The following is a 20645-nucleotide window of genomic DNA, read 5'->3' as shown; positions in this document are numbered from 1 at the left end:
TGTGTTCATGCATCCGCCAAAACTCCTCTAACTTTAATTGATTAGTGTATTTTAAGGCGGAAGAAAAATAAGAAAAGAGAAGAGGAGAAAAAAAGGAAAAGAATATAACTAAATCCTTTGATTGAAGGCACTAATAATGGATTGGGAGTCTTTTAAGGTGGAATGTATATATTTTGTAGATAAAACTTGTGTATGTCGGGTAAATAACAAAACATGGACAATTTTAATAATAAAGTTTCAAATAGTGTATAGGAACGAAAAAATCTCATTATATTATATAGAAATCTCAGAATATACTAATTACTGTTCATCAAACATTATGTTCACGTTAATTACTCCACTTAAAAAGAAAAGGAATACAGCTATTACTTAATTAAACGATTGAATTTTGATCATGAATCTAGTCAGAGTTATATCATAAGCTCCTGATGGTAAGTTGGTGTAATGATCCGGCCGGTCATTTTGAGTGTATTAGCCCCGATCCCCTATTTACTGTTTTTCCAATATCTGTTTCTACTTATGTGACTTGTCTGGAGGTCTTGTTTTTGGTTTCGGAGTATTTTAGGGCACTTAGTCCCTAAAACGGCAGCTTAAGTCTCAGAATTTTGACCGTAGTCGGAAGTAGGTAAAGACGACTCTGGAATGGAATTTTGTTACTTCCTTTAGCTCCATTGGGTGATTTTGGACTTAGGAGCGTGTCCGGACTGTGAATTTGAGGTCTGTACCTAATTTAGGCTTGAAGTGACGAAAGTCGAATTTGGGAAGTTTGACCGGGGGTTGACTTTTTGATATCGGGGTCGGATTCCAATCCCGGAAGTTAGAATAGGTCTGTAATATTGAATATGACTTGTGTGCAAAATTTGAGGTTAATCGGGCGTGGTTTGGTATGATTCGGCATTGTTTGTGGAATTCGGAAGTTTAAAAATTCTTTAGGCTTTAATCCTGGTGTAATCAATGTTTGATATTGTTTTGAGGGATTAGAAGGTTTGACTAAGTTCGTATCGGGTTATAGGACTTGTTGGTATAATTGGTTGAGGTCCCGGAGGCCTCGGGGTGATTTCGAGTGGCTAACGGCTTGATGTGAGTGAGGAATTCCAGCTGAAGCTGCTGCTACTAGTGTAACCACACCTGCGGAGTGGGAACCGTAGGTGCGAGCCCGCAGTAGCGAAGGAGGAGCCGTAGATGCGGCGAAGGAGGATCTAAGCAGATGACGTATGTGCGATGGCATTACCGCACCTGCGATGGTCGCAGAAGCGGAGTTAGGGGCGCAGGTGCGAGTTTGGACTGCAGGTGCGATGTAGTTCCCGCACCTACGAAGAGCGCAGATACGGTCACTTGATCGCAGGAGCGGAGGCAGTATTTTAGTGATTTTTTCGCAGAAGCGGGGCTTTGCCCGCAGATGCGGAAATGGAGCCGCAGGTGCGAGTCTGGGCAGAACCTATAAATAGAAGACTTCGAGATTTTTTACCATTTTCATCATTTTCGAGCTCGGATTTTGGCGATTTTGAGAGAGATTTCGGAGTTATCACTGAGGTAAGTTCCTTGTGCATATTTATCTTCAATAATGGTATTTTTTCACTAATTGTTTATACCTAGTTGGTGAGTGTTTGAGGTAAGATTTGGGAGATTAGGGCTTTGGAATTGGAGAGTGAATTTTGGGGTTTTTGGAGGAGCAATTGAGGTTGGATTTTGATAAATTTGGTATGGTTAGACTCGTGCGTGAATGGGCTTTCGGATTTTATAACTTTCGTCGGGTTTGGAGACGTGAGCCCGGGGGGCCGGGTTGAGCCGATTTTGGATTTTGGACTATGTTTTAGTAGTTTTCTTGTGGAATTGATCTTTTTAGCCAATATTGATTATCTCGTACTGTTTGTGACTAGATTCGGGGTATTTGGAGGCCGATTCGAGAGGCAAAGGCATTCCAGAGTAGGATTTCTACGCGGTTGAGGTAAGTAATAGTTTTAAATCTGATCCTGAGGGTATGAAATCCCGGATTTTAGTATGATGTGTCTATTTTGGACGTGACACACATGTTAGGTAACGGGCGTGTGGGCGTGCACCGTGAGAAATTGTGACTTGGTCCGTCCCGTGAGACTGTAAAGTCGAATAGCCTATTGTTAATTACCTGTTCTCTCAGTGTTATAGAAATTTGACTGTAAATCATGTTAAAAATCATGCTTAGGCTATGTGATGGTACTGTTGGGACCCGCATAGGTCGCATACTTACTGAAGTATTTGTTAATTGTTGTCTTGTACTCAGTCATGATTTTACTTGCGTATCATATCTCAGCCTCTTCTTGATTCTTGTTGATACACTATGTTATCTTTGTTTGGGCCGATCTTGGTGATTTCCGAGAGCCCGATAAATTAGAGAGGTTGATGACTGAGTGAGGCCGAGAACGTGTCTTTAAGGTATTGATACTATGGCACATGAGTTATCCGTGCAGTACGTGAGTTGTCCGTGCGGTTCCACATATTGATACTATGGCACGTGAGTTGTCCGTGCAGCACGTGAGTTATCACGTGCGGTTCCACATATTGATACTATAGCACGTGAGTTGTTCGTGTAACACGTAAGTTGTCTGTGCGGATATAGCGCTTGGGCTGAAAGGATCCCCTCCAAAGTCTGCACACCCTCAGTGAACGCATGTACCTATTGAGTGTGAGTACTAAGGGCTGAGAGCTGAGTGATTTGAGCTGTTGTGACTGTTGACCTGAGAGGTTGTACTTGCTTTTTCACTTGTTGATGCACTTAGTTGCTACCTGTCATTATTAAAATTTCTGAAAGATTATATATCCGGATTTACCTGCATTGTAACTGTATAAAAACTGATTTGATTTGAATTGCCGGATTTGAAAGCATGTCTATTCTTTGCTGGAATTGTTGAAAATAAACTGTATTTGTATAGCTCGTCACTACTTTCTCAGTTCCTTATTTATTTCTGTTACTTGTTGAGTTGGTTGTACTCATGCTACACCCTGCACTTCATGTGCAGATCTAGGTGTGTTTGATTACGAAGGTCGTTGAGTTCATGCGCGATCGAGCACCGGAGACTACGAGGTAGCTGCCGGCGTCCGCAGTCCTTGTTTCTCCTTCTATGTTTTCCTTCTTTTCTGTATTGATACTTAGACACTGTTTTATTAGACTGGACATCTAGATGCTCATGACTCAGTAACACCCCGATGTCGGGCTATTTTTTTCGCGCTTATGTTTTATTTGGGTTTCCCCCCTTTTTCATGAAAAACTCCGGTTATTTTAAATGTCTTAATTCATTTCTGTTAAATTTTGAAAGTGTTTTGGAAAGGTCGGCTTGCCTAGTATCACGATAGGCGTCATCACGACGTGTTAGATTTTGGGTCATCACAGTTGAAACGATGTTGGTCACTTAATTGATCCAATGTATATACTTATTTAAATAAGTATTCTAAAATCAGTGGAGGGTCTATATACCAAAGCGTTATTACATAATAAAAATACAAAGAGCAACTACTAAAAATACCAATCATCTTAATTAATTGATGTAAAATATACCAGTCACGTTTTCCTCACTATTCTTTCTAACAGAAACATAACACGAAGTCACTAAAGGACAGCTCTAGATGTAAGTACGTAAATTTGGCGAGTTTAACTGTGGGCAGTAGAATATTCTCCCAAATACTAGTATTAACTGTGGTCATTTTCTTCTGAGTGGGTAGTAAAATATTCTGATTATCATTTGCACTAGTACTGGATAACCAAAAACAATGAACCCCTAATTGTTTTATATATATATATATATATATATATATATATATATATATATATATCTTTCTCCATTTCATAAAGCTTGTCTCCACTTGCATAAGTTTGCATACTATGAATTCCCATATTATTCATGACTTCTTGAAAAATTCTTCCAAATGGAAGGGTTGGATCAGATATGGGTAATTGAAAATGGATAATGTAAAAACAGATAAAGCATACGTTCCGTCCATATTTAATATGGATAGAAAATGAGTTAACCGGTAGATAAAAACCTATTACTAATAAAATTTAAAAACCTATTACTTATAAATTTGAGTAATATCTTGTTAATCGATGAATTCATCAGTTATTTGGAACAAATGGAAAACATAATTCTGGAGAATATCTAGAGAGAGAAAATGTGAAAGCTTCTCATTATGTAATCGAATAGAATAAATGTTCTGTACAGTCTCGATATAAAATGATGTACAACTCTCTCTCTCTCTCTCTCTCTCTCTCTCTCTCTATATATATATATATATATATATATATATATATATATATATATATATATTCGTAACTAACAACTAACTTACTCAGCTCAACTTACAAACTAATTACGGTTAGCTTCAGTGTACAGTAAGACATTTATACAACTCCTTCACCCTCCCCTCCTCCCCCCCCCAAGCTGGAAGGGGAGGCCATTCCAAGCTTGGAAATGAAAGCATTTTGAGCAGGACCAAGAAGAGGCTTGGTGAATATATCAGCAGGTTGAGCAGAAGTGGAGATGGAATGCAGAGAGATCACCCCAGAGGCTAAGCAAGTGCGCACAAAATGGCAATCCACCTCAATATGTTTAGTCCTCTCATGGAAGACAGGATTCTTGGCAATATGTATAGCAATGTGACTGTCACATTAAAACAACCACAGGAGCAGGAGAAGGAACACAAAATTCATCAAGCAAGCGAAGCAACCAAACAATTTCTGCAACCAACAAACGCAAAGTTCTATACTCTGCCTCAGCAGAAGAAAGAGCAATAGTGGGTTGCTTCTTGGATTTCCAAGAAACAGGGCAGCCACCAAGAAAGAGAACATAACCACTAACTGACTTCCTCGAAGCAGCACAATCAGCCCAATCAGAGTTACAATACCCCGTTAGAGAGAAATCAGGAGCAACAGTAAGTAAAAGCCCCAAATCAGGAGTACCGGCAACATATCGGAGAACATGATAAGTAGCTTCAAGACGAGGCACTCTAGGTGAAGACATGAACTGGCTGAGGTGTTGCACAATGAAAGAGAGATCGGGGCGAGTGCGTCGCAAAAATATTAGCTTGCCAACTAGTTTTCTATATAAGGAAGGGTCAGAAAAGGGAGCATCAATATCAGCAGAAAGCTTCACATGAGGAGCTAAAGGAGAGACCACAGGATGAACAACAGTACAATCAAACTCAGAAAGTAAATCCATGGTAAACTTGTGTTGGCAAACCAGGAACCCCTGAGAGTGTTTCTCTATCTCAAGTCCAAGGAAATAGTGAATCTCACCAAGATCTTTAATTTTGAATTGGGTATCTAAAAAGGCCTTAAGAGTAGTCATTTCAGAAAGATCATCACCAACCACTAAAATGTCATCAACATAAACAGCAACCACAGTCAACTTTGAGTTGGAAAGCTTAGTGAACAAAGAGTAGTCATTCAAACTGGGCTGAAAACCTTTGGACTGAAGAGCTGAGGACAACTTGGCATACCATTGCCTTGAGGCTTGACGCAAACCATAAAGAGATTTGTTAAGCTTACAAACTGGTGTAGAACAAGAGTTAGGAGCAGCAGATTGAATAGAGAGACCAGGGGGATTTTCATATAGACTTCTTCATCTAAGTCACCATTTAAATAATGCTTTATTTACATCAAGTTGAAAAATAACCCAATTTCTCTTAATAGCCACAGTCAATAGACACTTAATGGTGGTCATTTTAACCACAAGAGAGAAAGTCTCATTGAAATCTACCCCGTCTTGTTGAGTGTCCCCTTTAATGACTAATCGAGCCTTGTATCTTTCTATAGAACCATCAGCCCCATGTTTCACTTTGTAGACCCATTTACAAGGAATTGCTTTCTTGCCACAAGGTAGAGGGACAATGTCCCAAGTATGATTTGCCTCTAAAGCCTGCAATTCTTTAAGCATTGCCCTCTGCCAAGCAGGGTTGGAAGCAGCCTGATAAAATAAGTGAGGTTCTTGCAAACAACTCTCAGAAGGAAAGGAAGGGACCTTAGGAGTAGAGACAGAGGTGCAGACATAATCAGAATGGTAAGGTGGGGGATTACTGGTCCTAAGAGATTTTCTGAGAACTGGAATAGAAGAAGAAGAAGAAGGTTATGCAAGAGGAGTAGGAAAAATAGAAGAAATAGGGATGGAAGGGGAAGAAAGAACTAAATGAGTAGAAGAAGGAGGGGAAGCTATTATATGGGGAAGGAAGAAACTAGATCTGAAGGGACAAAAGGAGGAAACAATTGTGGAGAGGAAGATGAACAATAGGCAAATACATGCTCACAAAAACTTACATCCCTGGAATGAAAAATACTATGATTAGAAAGATTTAACAACTTATAACCCTTCTTTCCAATGCTATAACCAAGAAAGATGGTTATAATAGTTCTAGATTTGAGCTTGTCCCTATAGGGCTTAGGCACATCAACAAAGCACAAGTAACCAAAGGTCCTGAGATGAGAAAAAGAAGGAGCAGAACCATGCAAAAGTTCAAATGGTGATTTGTGTTTGAGTAAAGGTGAAGGAAACCTATTAATCAAGTAAGTGGCAGTCAAAACACATTCTCCCCAATACTTAAGAGGAAGTTTAGACTGAAACAACAATGCCCTAGCAGTTTCGAGTATGTGTTTATGCTTCCTTTCCATTATACTATTTTGTTGGTGTGTGTGTGGACAGGAAGTCTGATGCAGACTACCTTGGGATGAAAAGAAAGAAATGGCTTCAGAACTAGATCCTAACTCAAATGCATTATCTGGTCCAACTGTTTTAACAACAGTAGTAAACTGAGTCTGGACCATAAAGATGAAAGATTGTAAGACAGTAAATACATTAGCTTTAGATGATAATAAATGTGTCCATGTAGCTCTAGAAATATCATCTACAATAGTAATGAAATACCTAAAGCCATTATAAGTCTGAGTGTGATATAGCCCCCAGAGATCTACATGAACTAGTTAGAAAGGAGCAGTAGAATGAATTAAACTTTCAGGGAAAAAGAGTCTTTGTTGCCTAGCCATAGGACAAGTAGAGCACAAAAAAGTTTGTTTCTTAGGTAGGTGATCATGTAAAAAAGAAGCATTTTTCATTTTAGCAAAAGGCATGTGTCCTAACCTCAAATGCCAAGCATGATCAACAGATAAAACAGAGTTTGGAGAATGAGCAGAAAAATTAGCTTCACAATAAGAACTTTGCACAGAATCAGAAAGTATAGAACTACACTTATTTATATTACTCAGATTACTGGCAGTAATGGTATTTACAAGAGGAACTGTAGAAGTAGAATAAGCAAGGTAAAGATAGAGGATCCACAGGCCCTTCTGAATTTTACTAATTTCCAATAGCTTCTTCAGAGAAGGGCCCTGCAAAGCACAAGAAGAAGAAGTGAAAAGAGCATCACACTTCAGATGAGTAAGTAATTGAGACAGGAAAATCAGATTATACTGAAAAGCAGGAACAAAGAGAACATCAGGAAGTAACGCATCAAAAAACAAGGGTAAGGATCCAGTGCATATGACCTTAACCTTATATTCATTTGGTAAGGTCACCAAATAAGGTAAAGTTATTAGTTTTATGTTAAGTAGTAAAGATTTGTGTGGGTTCATGTGGTGAGTTGCACCTGAGTCTATAATTCAAGGACTATCTTCTCTCCTAGAGAAATTGCAAACAATGAAACTAGAATGACTATAATGAGGAGCTGTAACAAAACCTGCAAAATTAGCAGACCCAAAGGCAAACTCCTGAGGTGCTGGAGTAATTTTGGATTGCTGAAGCAGGGAAACAAGATGGTCATACTGCTCCTTTGTCAAGTTATGACTCCCAGTAGTAGATTGAGCAACCATGTTACTTGAATCAGTACCATCAGCATACACTATGGGCTGAGCTTCAGATGCCTGAGCACATGCAACCGTCCTCTTATACTTGTTCTAAAAAGCAGGGTTGCTGGACTTTGGCTGATATCCAGAAGGAAAACCATGCAGCTTGAAGCATTTCTCTATGACATGACCAGGCTTTTTACAATACCTGCAAACTAGATTTGCATTGGGCTTCCTGGAGGAGTCAAATTGTATTTGCTGAGTGTAATTATGAGGGTAAGGCTTTTGAGGATAATTTTGAGGATAAGGTTTTTGTGCTCCAGTAGAGAAAGCTACAGAATCAGAACTAAAGGATGGGACAGTGGCTTGGACTTCAGATTGACTCTCATTATTTATGAGCATAGAGTAAACATTTTCAACACCAGGAAAAGGCTTCATCATCAATATATTTCTTCTTATAGTGGAGTATGACTCGTTAAGACCCATCAAAAATTGATGAATTTTCTGTTCCTCATCCAAACGCTGAAAATTCTCTTTGCAACCACAAACGCAGTCTGGATATGCAACAGAAAAAGAAAGCTCATCCCATAATTTCTTAATCCTGTTGAAATATGAGGCGATACAAGAAGAGCCCTGAGAGATAGAAGAGATCTCTTTACGGATTTGGTAAATCTTTATTCCACTCGCCTGTCCAAATCTCCGCTCAATTTCCTTCCAAAGCTTCTCAGCAGATTTTGTGTACATGACAGTTTCTCTAATTTTCTTGTCTAGACCATTAAGGATCCAAGCCACAACCATGTCATTACATCTAATCCATGCCTCAAAATCAGGAGAAGTATGCCTAGGTTTTGGAATAGTACCCTTGATCATCCCCAATTTATTTTTACAGGACAAACCTAACAACATTTCCCTTCTCCAGCTCCCATATCCCGTTCCATTAAAAGTCGTAGTAACCAAAATCGTGCCAGGAGAATCAGAGGGAAGGAGATACAGGGGAGATGAGGGTGCAACAGTAGAATTATCAGTAACACTAGAACTTTCCTCATATGTGGAGCCATATCACACAAAATAGTAGATATTAGGATTTTAAGAAAACGGTATTACCAGACTTCTCCAAACATTCGAAGAGATAAAATATTCGGTCAATCTCGTTGAACACCAACAGAAGCAAAGATAGAAGAAAAACACGCCGCAAATTGCCACAAAACCCCGCAGGAACTGTCGGAAAATTAACACCATCACCGTCACAACAAAATTCGAATCAACCAAAAATTGAACTAAGAATGTAGAAGAAATTACCCATATCTAACGTAATCTGGGCTCTGATACCATGCTAACTGATGAATTCATCAGTTATTTGGAACAAATGGAAAACCTAATTCTGGAGAATATCTAGAGAGAGAAAATGTGAAAGCTTCTCATTTCTTTCTCCATTTCATAAAGCTTGTCTCCACTTGCATAAGTTTGCATACTATGAATTCCCATATTATTCATGACTTCTTGAAAAATTCTTCCAAATTTGAGGTACCCCCAATTTGAGTCTTTGCAAATGTAAAAGTTAAACTTATTGGTTATCCATTAAGTATCCATTTTGTAATTGGATAATATGGATTTTATCTATATTTGATCTATTTTTAAAAAGTTCATTATCCAACCTATTTTTTAGTGGATAATATGGATAGATAATTACTTTTTATTTATTTATTTTGCAACCACTACTTCTAAGTATAAAGGAAAAATAAGGTCGCCATCATTATAATATTTTATAAGTATAGGTAGATCCAAGAATTAAGCTTAATGAATTTAACTGTTAAAGTTCTTAGCACTGAAATCGTGCATCTTGTAAAATAGAAATGAATATATGACAAATATAAGAGGGAGAATTACCTCCTGTCGCTATTGACAGGTTAGTTAATATTATTTTATATATTATATATGATCGATCCATACTCTCAGAACCAATTTCACTAGTAAACTAGCGTTCTTTAATTTAAAAGGATTATAAAATGATCAAGTCCAAATTACTTTGTTCTTTCTCAGCCTTCATTTTGTATTCAAGACACAGAGATTTTTCATAGACTAGTTTGGTGGTTCGTAATCTTTTGGAGTATGCTTGGTATGGATTTGCTTTGTAATACAGAAGTTTGGGGTCAGTAACCTTGCGATAATTTTATTTGAATTGTTTTTATTCACTTGCACCACCATGCAACAAAAAAGTCTAAATTTAGTTCTATGAATCCTGCAACATCTCAATTAACATGACTGAACTGACCTATAATCCTAAAAATACGGTGATATAGTTATATAGATATCATAGATGATTTTTCTGCGGCGAAATAGCTGTATTATTTCTGCTACAGTTTGCTTCAGGTCTTTGTATTTTGTAGTTTTTTATGGCTTGCATTTTCTGGTGTATTTTCTTAGTTCAGGTTTTTACTGCTGTAAATCCCTAGCTCCATTGCACTAACTTTTTATGTTTTCATTGCTCCAAGTTTAGTTGCAATTTTGAAGCATCATTTTGGAGCTCTTGTTGCTACTGTGGTCCTCCTTTAGATGCATTTTGTGGCTGATTTAGACATTCACATCTTTAGTTTGCTATAGATGAACTTTACTCTATACAACCAAGTTTGAGCTCCGATTTGGAAATTTCCCTGCCACTAGTTTCTCCTTCTGTTGTGTCACGACCCAAAATTTATCGTGATGACACCTAACCCAACCCGTTAAGTCAACCAATTGACAATTAATACAATTGTATTAAAATAAAGGTGATCAAGAAATGCTACATTTGGATTTCCATACAATATCCCAAGTACTGGTAGTACAAGTCATGAGCTACTAAGACTGGATTATTGCAAAAACTTATATGAAATGGATACAACTTCTGTTCGAAATGTACATAAACAAAATTTAATTTTAAAACTACCCAGGGACAAGTGATATCCACACTCGGAAGGCACGAACATCTTCAGAATTAGCTTCCGTCATCCACCGCAGCTCCGCTCCAAGATCTGCACGCAAGGTGCAGAAGTATAATATGAGTATAACCGACCCCATGTACTCAGTAAGTATCTTGACTAACATCGGTGAAGTAGTGACAAGGCTTTTTAATTAAAAGATACTCACTGATATAACCTGTGCAGTAAACTGGCAATAAGACAATACTACAACATAACAGAAAAGAGTACAAAAAATGAATATGCGAAGCAGTAAATGATTACTAGAAGAAATCACTAATCAACATCCTCAATATCTAGACCAATCCTTTCCTCGGGACGATAATCAAATAAACCACGATAGCAAAATTTATAACTTTCATAGTGTGAGAAATGTGCTCAAGATATCAAGTCAATGACACGACAACACCCTTCGTGCATTCATCTCATCCTCACCAAATATACATATAACAGTACCAACCGGGTGAAAGAAATGCCAATACCAATAATGACAAAGTAAAAAATATACAAGTAGAAATAACGAACAAGGCAATACATATGGACAACATTAACAGACTAGGTAGAAGGCATAGAATTAATGACAACAACTAGGAAAGAAGAATATAAATTTCACTAGCTAGCATGGTAGAAGGCCAAGGTGTAAATATAACAAATAAGAGGGAAAGCATGATCTTTATGAGCTAACAGTTAGAAGGCATGAATAACTAACATGATAGAAAGCTTATACAAAAGTGCAACAAATGAGGAACGACAAGGATGTGGATATAACAACAGGAAGGAAAACATGATATTTGCAAGTTGAGCAAATAGAAAGCATGGGCAACACAACAACAATTGAGATAGAGGACAAAGACAAAAAAGCAACGACAAGTCACATAGAAAATATAGGTACAACAGTAACAGCTCAAGGTAAAGGCTTGAACGTACACAAGGAAAAGATATCACAACATAATGCATGTCCCTCGTCCCCGCCTCCACGGAAACACCTTCGTGCCATGAACTCATGATAATATAAAATCATGATAATATAAATAAAATGGCATGGCATCAACCTTCGTACTTTTATTCTCATCCTCACGTGATAATGTAAATGAGAACTCGCTAATATAAATGAAACGGCACGGCATCACCCTTCATGCTTTTACTCTTATCTTCATATGATAATGTAAATGAGATCATGATAATGTAAGTTAAATGGCACGACATCATCCTTTGTGCTTTTACTTTCATCCTCATATGATAATGTAAATAAAATGGAACGATATCACCCTTCGTGCTTTATACGCATCATCACATGATAATGTATATGCAATGGCACGTCATCACCCTTCGTGCTTCACACTCTTCCTCACCAAATATATGTATATCAATGACAAGCAAGGTAGGAAGCATGAATAACATCAAGGAGAGTATTTAAGCGAATATTCCAAATGAACATCAATCGCAACTTTCAAGCCAATAACAATTCAATAAACCTCAACTCCTTTATTGTCCAAGTATTTAGACAAGTCTCAAAAATGATCTTTAATTCAAGTAAAGAATCCAATATCTCAAGAATAACAGTCGTAGCAATGTATTAATGATTAAATATAGTGATGACTGAATTTAACATATTAATGGTGTCACAAAAATCCGTCAATTTTCTATCAAGTTATAATAAGCTAAATCTTGGTTTCTAACATTTAATTTCATATTCTTAGTAATCTAGAAGTCAAGCAAGACATGAAACAAGGAAGTCATGTAGTTCAATAAGGCATAATTAATCATGTAATTTACTTTCGAGCATGATTTAACCATGGCACATCTATATACACTCGTCACCTCATATATGTATCACTCCCGCATGTAGCAAATAATGACAATTAGTAGGAAAAATTCCCCCAACAAAGTTAGGTAAGACACTTACCTCAAACAAGCCAAATCGATACACTAGAAGCACCATCCACTTAAATCATCCACCGAACGGCTTGAAACTAGCCAAAAGCAACTCAAAATCATCAAATAATGCCATAGGAAGCAAACTCAATCGATAAAGGTCGAATCTTTATACATTTACTCAAAGTCAACTAAAAGGTCAAAGTCTAGGCTCGCACTTTGAACCCGACAAAACTCACAATATCTGATAACTCATTCAATTACGAGTCCAACCATACTAGTTGCACTCAAATCCAACTCCAAATTGATATTCAAAACTCAAAAATTCAATTTAAGAAATTTTAGACAAAAACCACCAAATTTCTCTTTAAACTTCATAATCCAATTACCAAAAATGAAGATAGATTCATGAAATATAATCAAAATCAAGTAGAGAATATTTAACTCAATCCTTGTGGTAAAGATCGCCTCCAAAATAGTCAAAATCTGAGCTCCCCAACTCAAAATATGATAAAATGACTCTAACCCTCGATTTATAACTTATGCCTAGCTATTTTCGCATTTGCAAACAAATTCCCGCTTCTGCGAACTCGTACGTGCAGCCCAGCCTTCGCTCCTATGAGCACGTCCAAGCTCAGCAGCCTCCGCTTCTGCGATCATCTCTCAATTTCTGCAGTCGCGCTTCTGCGCATATAGAACCGCACATGCGGTCACGAAGATGCGCCCATGCACCCGCGACTTTCACCCCAGCCTGCCACTTCTGCTTTTGCGATGAGGCGTCCTCATCTGTGGACTCGCATTTGCGTCCAATCTTCCGCAGATGCAGAAACACCAGCACCAACATTTCTTCAGCAATGCAACATGAGGCAAAATGATCCGAACCACGTCTGAAACTCATCCGAGCCCCTTGAGACCCCGTCCGAACATACCAACGAGTCCTAAAACATAACACGAACCTACTCGGGGTCTCAAATCATGCATAACAACATCAAAACCATGAATAGCACCTTGAATCGATCTTAATGAACTTTTAAACTTTTAACTTTCAAAACTCGTGTCGAAACATATCAAATCAACCCGGAATGAATTGAAATTTTGCACATAAGTCCCAAATGACATAACGAAGCTATTCCAATTTCTGGAACTACAATCCGAACCCGATATCATCAAAGTCAACTCTCAATCACACTTATGAACATTCCAAACCATCAAATTTCCAACTTTCGCCAATTCGTGCCGAAAGCTCCTAGAAATATCCAAATGCAAATCCGAGCATACGCCCAAGTCCAAAATTGCCACCCGGACATAACAGAACCATCAAAACTCCGATCCGGGGTTAAATACGAAAAAGTCAAACTTGATCAACTCTTCCAACTCAAAGCTTCTAACATATCGATCCCGAATCATCTGAAAATTAAAATCAATGATTCAAACAAGTCATAATACGTCATATGGAGCTACTTAAGACTTCAAACAGCTGAACGGAATGCAAATACTCAAAACGACCGGTTGGGTCATTACAAGTTGCGATTTGAAACTCCTTGCCCACCTTAGTTGGTGTTATTTTGAAGTCCAGTTCAAGCTAATTTTGTTCTTTAATATTTGAACTTGCATGCTTAAATTGGTCCGTCGAATTGATGTTTCTCATAAAGTTTAATTCTTTAATAACTTAAGGCATTTCCCGTTCAGGAGAAGTGGAAGAAAGTCATGAGTGACTATTTTGTGGTTATTGGACTTTGTTCTGTTCTTATAAGCTAATAAAGCACATCTTATGATCAATGTAAATACTTTTGTTGTGTCTGCGCAGTTCATTTTAAATTTCCCTGAAGTTAGACGGGTAAATATGTAGCTGTAATGCACACCAAAAAAATATATAGAGAGAATAAATTCTTTTGTGAAATATTTCTGAATCATTTATTTCTTCTTTTGTAGGTGTACAAATGAATAAATGGCCGACGAATTCAGTGAAGACCTTCTTTAAGAGTATTGGTTGATTGTTGCTAAGACTTTGGATATTCCAGGAATCTTTTATTTTCAAACATTTTACAACTTATGTATGCTAACTCTTGAATTCTCAAAGAATATAATATATATATATATATATATATATATATATATATATAACTAGTTATGTATTCTGACTCTTCAGTAGTCTTTCTCTCTAACGTCTCTTTTCCCCTTTGTTTCTCTAACGTCTTCCTCCCTCGTGAGACCACTGTTACGTCTGCGTAAATTCGCGACCTCTCACAGAATCAGGTAAGTCCTCCTCCCTTTTTCTGTATCTTTTCTCCTTCTTCTCTTCTCCTCTTCCTTTCTCCCATCATCTCTCTTCTAAACTCGTCAAAACTCGTCGGATCTGCCCCCATCCTCCTGTCTCTTTCTCCTTTCTCTGTTTCTGCGTCCTCTTTCTTCCTCCTCCCTGATCCCGCGTCTCCTCTATTCCCCGTCTTCTTTTTTCTTTTTTCTTCTTTCTATTTTCTTTCTTTTTCCTTTCTCTTTGTTTGTCGAATAGTTAGATTTAGCAGCGACGGGCAACTTTTTGGCGAGTCTTGAGAGGCGTGAGAGACCCACGCGCGGGCAGCTAGAGGCGGGCAGTGGGTTGGACTGTCCAGGCTGTAGTTGTTGTTGGTCAACATCCTTTCGGCACCCGTCTACAACCATTCTTACTTAGTATTTGTTATCTTAATTGTATTAGTGCTTGTTATAGATTTGTTGCCTGCCTTTTTCCCTTATGTATTGCATTTCTTTCGGCATGCTTACCTTGCGTCGTTATTAGTTGAGTCACTGTATCTCTGGTGTGCTTAAGAAAATTTTTCGTCCATTTTGAAGCTCTCTTGCTTGTCTGCTTTTGCAGTAGTTTTGGTTTTAGTATATATTCTTAGTTTCTTGTTGGTGTAGTGGCTAGTCGGAATGATGATAGAGTAGGGTCATGTCCTTGGGTGGGCCAGAGGGTGGGGGACAAGGGTGGCAAGGGGGTGAGGGTTCTAACAGGCTGAGAATGGGGTCTTGGAACATAGGGACACTGACAGGTAAGTCAATAGAGTGAGGGAGGATTCTTCATAAGAGGGAGATTAATATAGCATGTGTCCAGGAGACTAGATGGAAGAGTACGAGAACTCGGGATGTTAACGGGTTTAAGCTTTGGCATTCAGGAGGGGCTGCGGGCAAGAATGGGGTAGGTATTTTTAGTAGATAGGGATCTGAGAAAGATGGTAGTGGATGTTGGGAGGGTGAATTATAGGTTAATGACTATTAAGTTAGTGGTTGGTGGGGCTATTTTTAATGTGGTTAGCGCTTACGCGCCTCAGATGGGCCTAGGTGAGGAAGTCAAAAGGCGCTTCTAGGATGATTTGGACAAGGTTGTGCGTGGTATTCCACACACCGAGAAGCTCGTCATAAGAGGTAACTTTAATGGCCATATTGGGATGACTGCTACGGGTTATGACAACGTGCATGGCGGGTTTGGATTCGGAGTTAGGAACGACGATGGTATTTCTCTGTTAGATTTTGCTAAAGCTTTTGACTTGGTGCTAGCTAATTCTTAGAAGAGAGAGGATCACTTGGTCACCTTCCGGAGTAAGGTAGCCAGGACTCAGATTGACTATCTTCTCCTTAGGAAGAGTGATAGGGGCCTTTGCACTGATTACAAGGTTATAACAAGTTAGTGTCTGTCGACGCAGCATAGGCTCTTGGTAATGGACTTGGAGGTCAGGATAACAAGGAAGAAGAGAGCGGGGCATGGCCAGCCGAAGATTAAGTGGGGAGCGTTGACTAAGATTAATGCTCGGGAGTTGGGGGAGATGTTGTTGGCCATGGGGGCCTGTAGGAGTAGTGGGGATGTGAGTAACATGTGGACCACGACAGCGAACTGCATTAGAGAGGTTCTAGGGGTAACGAAGGGTTATTTGGGAGGCCACAAAGGAGACTGGTGGTGGAATGCGGAGGTCCAAAGAAAAGTGAAAGCTAAGAAAACGGCATATCTGAAGTTAGTGGAGTGCACAGACGAGGAGGAGAAGAAGACGTGTAGGGAGTGTTACAAGAAGGCAAGGAAAGAGGTAAAATTAGCAGTCACGGTGGCTAAGACTGCAGCTTTCGAGTGATTGTACGAGGATCTTGGGGAAAAAAGAGGCTATAAGAAGTTGTTCAGGTTAGCCAAGATTAGGGAGAGGAAGGCTCGGGACCTGGACCAAGTATGGTGTATCAAGGACAAATATGGTAAGGTTCTGGTGGAAGAGGCGTGTATCTGGCATAGATGGCAGGAGTACTTCCATAGGCTCTTGAAAGAGGGAAGGGACAGGAACATCGTGCTAGGTGAGTTGGAAGATTCAGGGAGTCAGAGGGATTTTGGGTTTTGTAGGTAATCAGGAGCGTAGAGGTAGAGGGGGTGATGCGGAAGATGAGCAGGGGTAAGGCTACTGGGCTAGATGAGATCCCGGTGGAATTTTAGAAGGTAGTGGGTCGGGCAGGCTTGGAGTGGCTTTCTGGTCTATTTATGTCATTTTCAGTACGAAGAAGATGCCCGAAGATTGGCGGCGGAGTTTGATGATCCCGTTGTACAAAAATAAAGGTGATATCCAGGATTGTAACAACTATAGGGGTATCAAGATGCTGAGTCATACTATAAAAGTATGGGAGAGGGTGGTGGAGATGAGGGTGAGACGTAGTGTTTCTATTTCCGAGAACCAGCTCAGATTTATGCCGGGACGGTCGACAACAGAAGCCACTCACCTTATGAGGAGATTGGTGGAGCAGTACAGGGAGAGGAAGAAAGACTTGCATTTGGTATTCATCGACTTAGAGAAGGCCTTTGATAAAGTCTCATGAGAGGTTCTATGGAGATGTTTGGAGGCTAGTGGTGTCCCGGTGGCATACATTAGGGCGATTAAGGACATGTACGAGGGAGCGAAGACTCGGGTGAGGATTGCGGGAGGAGACTCGGATCATTTCCTAATGGAGATGAAATTATATCAGGGATCGACTCTTAGCCCGTTTTTGTTAGTTTTAGCGTTAGATACGCTGACGTGTAACATACAAGGGGAGGTGCCATGATGTATGCTATTTGCTGATGACATAGTCCTGATTGACGAGATGCGAGGCAGAGTTAATGCTAAATTGGAAGTTTGGAGACAAATGCTAGAGTCTAAGGGTTTCAAGTTGAGTAGGTCAAAAATTGAGTAATTGGAGTGCAAGTTCAGTGAGTAGATGCATGAAGAAGAAGTGGAAGTGAGAATTGGTACTCAGGTCATCCCTAGAAGAGACAGTTTCAAATATCTTGGATCTATTATTCAAGGACACAGGGAGATTGACGAGATTATTACTCATCGTATTGGAGCGGGGTGGATAAAATGGAGGCTCGCATCGGGGGTTTTGTATGATAAGAATGTGCCACCTGGACTTAAGGGCAAGTTCTATAGAGTGGTGGTTAGACCGACTATGTTGTATGGAGCCGAGCATTGGCCCGTCAAGAAGCCCCATGTCCAAAAGATGAAAGTAGCTAAAATGAGGATGTTGAGATGGATGTGCAGGAATACTAGGAAAGACAATATTAGGAATGAAGTTATTAGGGACAAGGTAGGTGTGGCATCTGTGGAGGACAAGTTACGGGAATCAAGGCTGAGGCGGTTCGGGCATGTGAGGAGGAGAGATATGGATGCTCCGGTGAGGAGGTGTGAGAGGTGTCCATGGCAGGTCTGAGGAAGGGAAGGGGTAGACCTAAGAAGTATTGGGGAGAGGTAATTAGGCATGACATGTCATTGTTCCAGCTTACCGAGTATATGACCCACGATAGAAAGACGTGGAGGTCAAGAATTAAGGTTGTATGTTGACAGATAGTAGTGTGTTCCTCCTAGGCTTACCAGTAGTACTAGAATTATTTTTGTATTATCTTATTCATGAATCTTTATTACGCATGTTGCGGCATTCGCACACATTACTATGTTACATTATTGCTAACATTCTTTGCTACTTGGTGCTTTATTTTCATTGTTTCTTGAGCCGAGGGTCTATCGGAAACAACTCTCTATCTCTATGAGGTAGGGGTAAGGTCTGCATATATATATATATATATATATATATATATATATATATATATATATATATATATATATATATATATATATAACTAGGTCCAATATTGACGTTGTTGTATGGGCCAAAATCTGCCCTATGAGTATTTGGTCTAATATGACATTAAGGAAAGAGTCGGTCGAGGACGAACAAAAGGCAGTAAAATTCGTGGCCGAGGTGTCAACCATGGTCGAGGTCGAGCACTGTGCAAAGGGCAATAATGACTAGTTGTCAGGATAAGATATTAGAGAGAATATTCTCTACATTTGTACTATTAGGGTTTCCTAGAAAAAATGCCCATATACTTAAAAAGAAAAGACAATGATAGGGGCATGTAATATTCATTTTGATAAGAGCACTTTTGAGAAGAAGATTCTCTCTCTCTCTCTCTCTGTCAAGAATACATAAACTACCTTTTGATAAAGATTCTTGTTCATATTATTCCCCACCCTTCCACCATATCCGAGGATTATTCATACGAATCTTGGACCTATCAGTCACTCTTCATTGTCAAGAGAAACATTCATTCAACTCATCCATTATTGGGTGAATCATTCTCCTTATTTACTTAAATACCATTTATTACTATTTATTGTTAGTTATATCTCCATCAATGTTCATGCTTTAAGAATATTCTGCACTTGTTCTCATTAACTATTTACGTGATCTGTCCCCACATACTGCATGTTTTACAGATTAGTATCTAGAGTTATTATCCTTAACTAGATTTAACCCCTTATTATATAAATTAAATAGTTTAACTGGAAATTACACTTTTTGGTAAAATAATTTGGCGCCGTCTATGGGGATGTTCTAGCTAAGTTTTTTAGTTTCTTCTAGATCTACAACCGACACTGGTTACTGACAAAAAAAACAAAAAGAAAAACCTTCTTCTCTCTACATGCATAGATCTAACATGGTAGGTAACAGAGAAGAAAGAACGAGAATAATGAGCGACCTCCCAACCAACCTCATGGACATCATCCATGAAAGCTCTGAAGCAGTGGACGAGGACACAACTTCCAATGCCTCTCCTAGGCAAGGTGGATCACCCCCTCCCTAGTGCAGCATCACAAAATCCCTTGGCAAGACAGCCTCCATATCCGTGGGAGAGGAGACACCACCAGCGATAAAGAAGCTCCTTGAGGCTTGTCTAATTGATACACTGACCAGCATCCTCCATCAGCCCGTTCAGGGCACAGCCGCAGCAAATGCGAGAACCTGTGCTGTATCACCAGTGGACGAGCAACATGATCCACCTCCTCCTCCATCCACGATGATAGGTATTACTCACATTGTTGTTAACAATACAGGCGATGACGCTCTCACGACCATTCTGAAAAGGATGGAAGAAATAGAAAACGAGAACAAGACACTTCGAGATCAAATGAGAGAACACCAAGAAAGGGTCGATAAAATACTAGCGCTCCTAAGTTATTGCCAAAGAGAGATGCCAGTCGGTTCATCGAGCAGCTGTATAGTGATAGCGCTACCCCACATACCATACCAAAGACCTTTAAAATGCCGCCTTATCTGAAAATTTACGATGGCACGACTGGCCCCGAGGATTATGTGACCCATTACGTCACCGCCGTGAAAGGCAATGACCTTGCCAAAGAACAAGTATCCTCCATTCTGCTAAAACAATTCGACGAAACCCTCACGGGGGGTGCATTAACCTGGTACTCACAACTGCCAGCACATTCCATTGAAACCTTTGAGTAAATGGCCGATAAGTTCGTGACGGCCCATGCTGGGGCCAAGAAGGTCGAGGCAAGAGTGAATGACATCTTTGCTATCAAACAGTACCCGAAAGAAGGACTGAGGGGCTTCCTCGCCCGTTTCAACCGAATAAGAATGACCTTACCCAATGTATCAGAAGGAATGCCGGTAGCTTATTTTCAAAACAGGCTGAACAAAAATGGTTCAAGGGCGACAAGAAAATTATT

The 20645-nt window shown here is 39.4% G+C and overlaps 2 protein-coding genes across 2 annotated transcripts; one reads left to right on the top strand and one right to left on the bottom strand.

The window, feature by feature from the left end:
- Positions 1–7912: 7912 nt before the first annotated feature.
- LOC107792926 (uncharacterized) lies at positions 7913–8707 on the bottom strand. The gene has a single exon (XM_016615190.2). The coding sequence runs from the start codon at positions 8705–8707 to the stop codon at positions 7913–7915; it is 795 nt and encodes a 264-aa protein (XP_016470676.2).
- Positions 8708–16325: 7618 nt separating this feature from the next.
- Positions 16326–16730, top strand: LOC107792925 (uncharacterized). The gene has a single exon (XM_016615189.2). The coding sequence runs from the start codon at positions 16326–16328 to the stop codon at positions 16728–16730; it is 405 nt and encodes a 134-aa protein (XP_016470675.2).
- Positions 16731–20645: the final 3915 nt, after the last annotated feature.

The sequence above is a fragment of the Nicotiana tabacum genome, chromosome 15 (genome assembly GCF_000715075.1).
Source record: "Nicotiana tabacum cultivar K326 chromosome 15, ASM71507v2, whole genome shotgun sequence".
NCBI classification, from domain to species: Eukaryota; Viridiplantae; Streptophyta; class Magnoliopsida; order Solanales; family Solanaceae; genus Nicotiana; species Nicotiana tabacum.
This window is presented reverse-complemented; position numbering and strand designations above follow the sequence as displayed.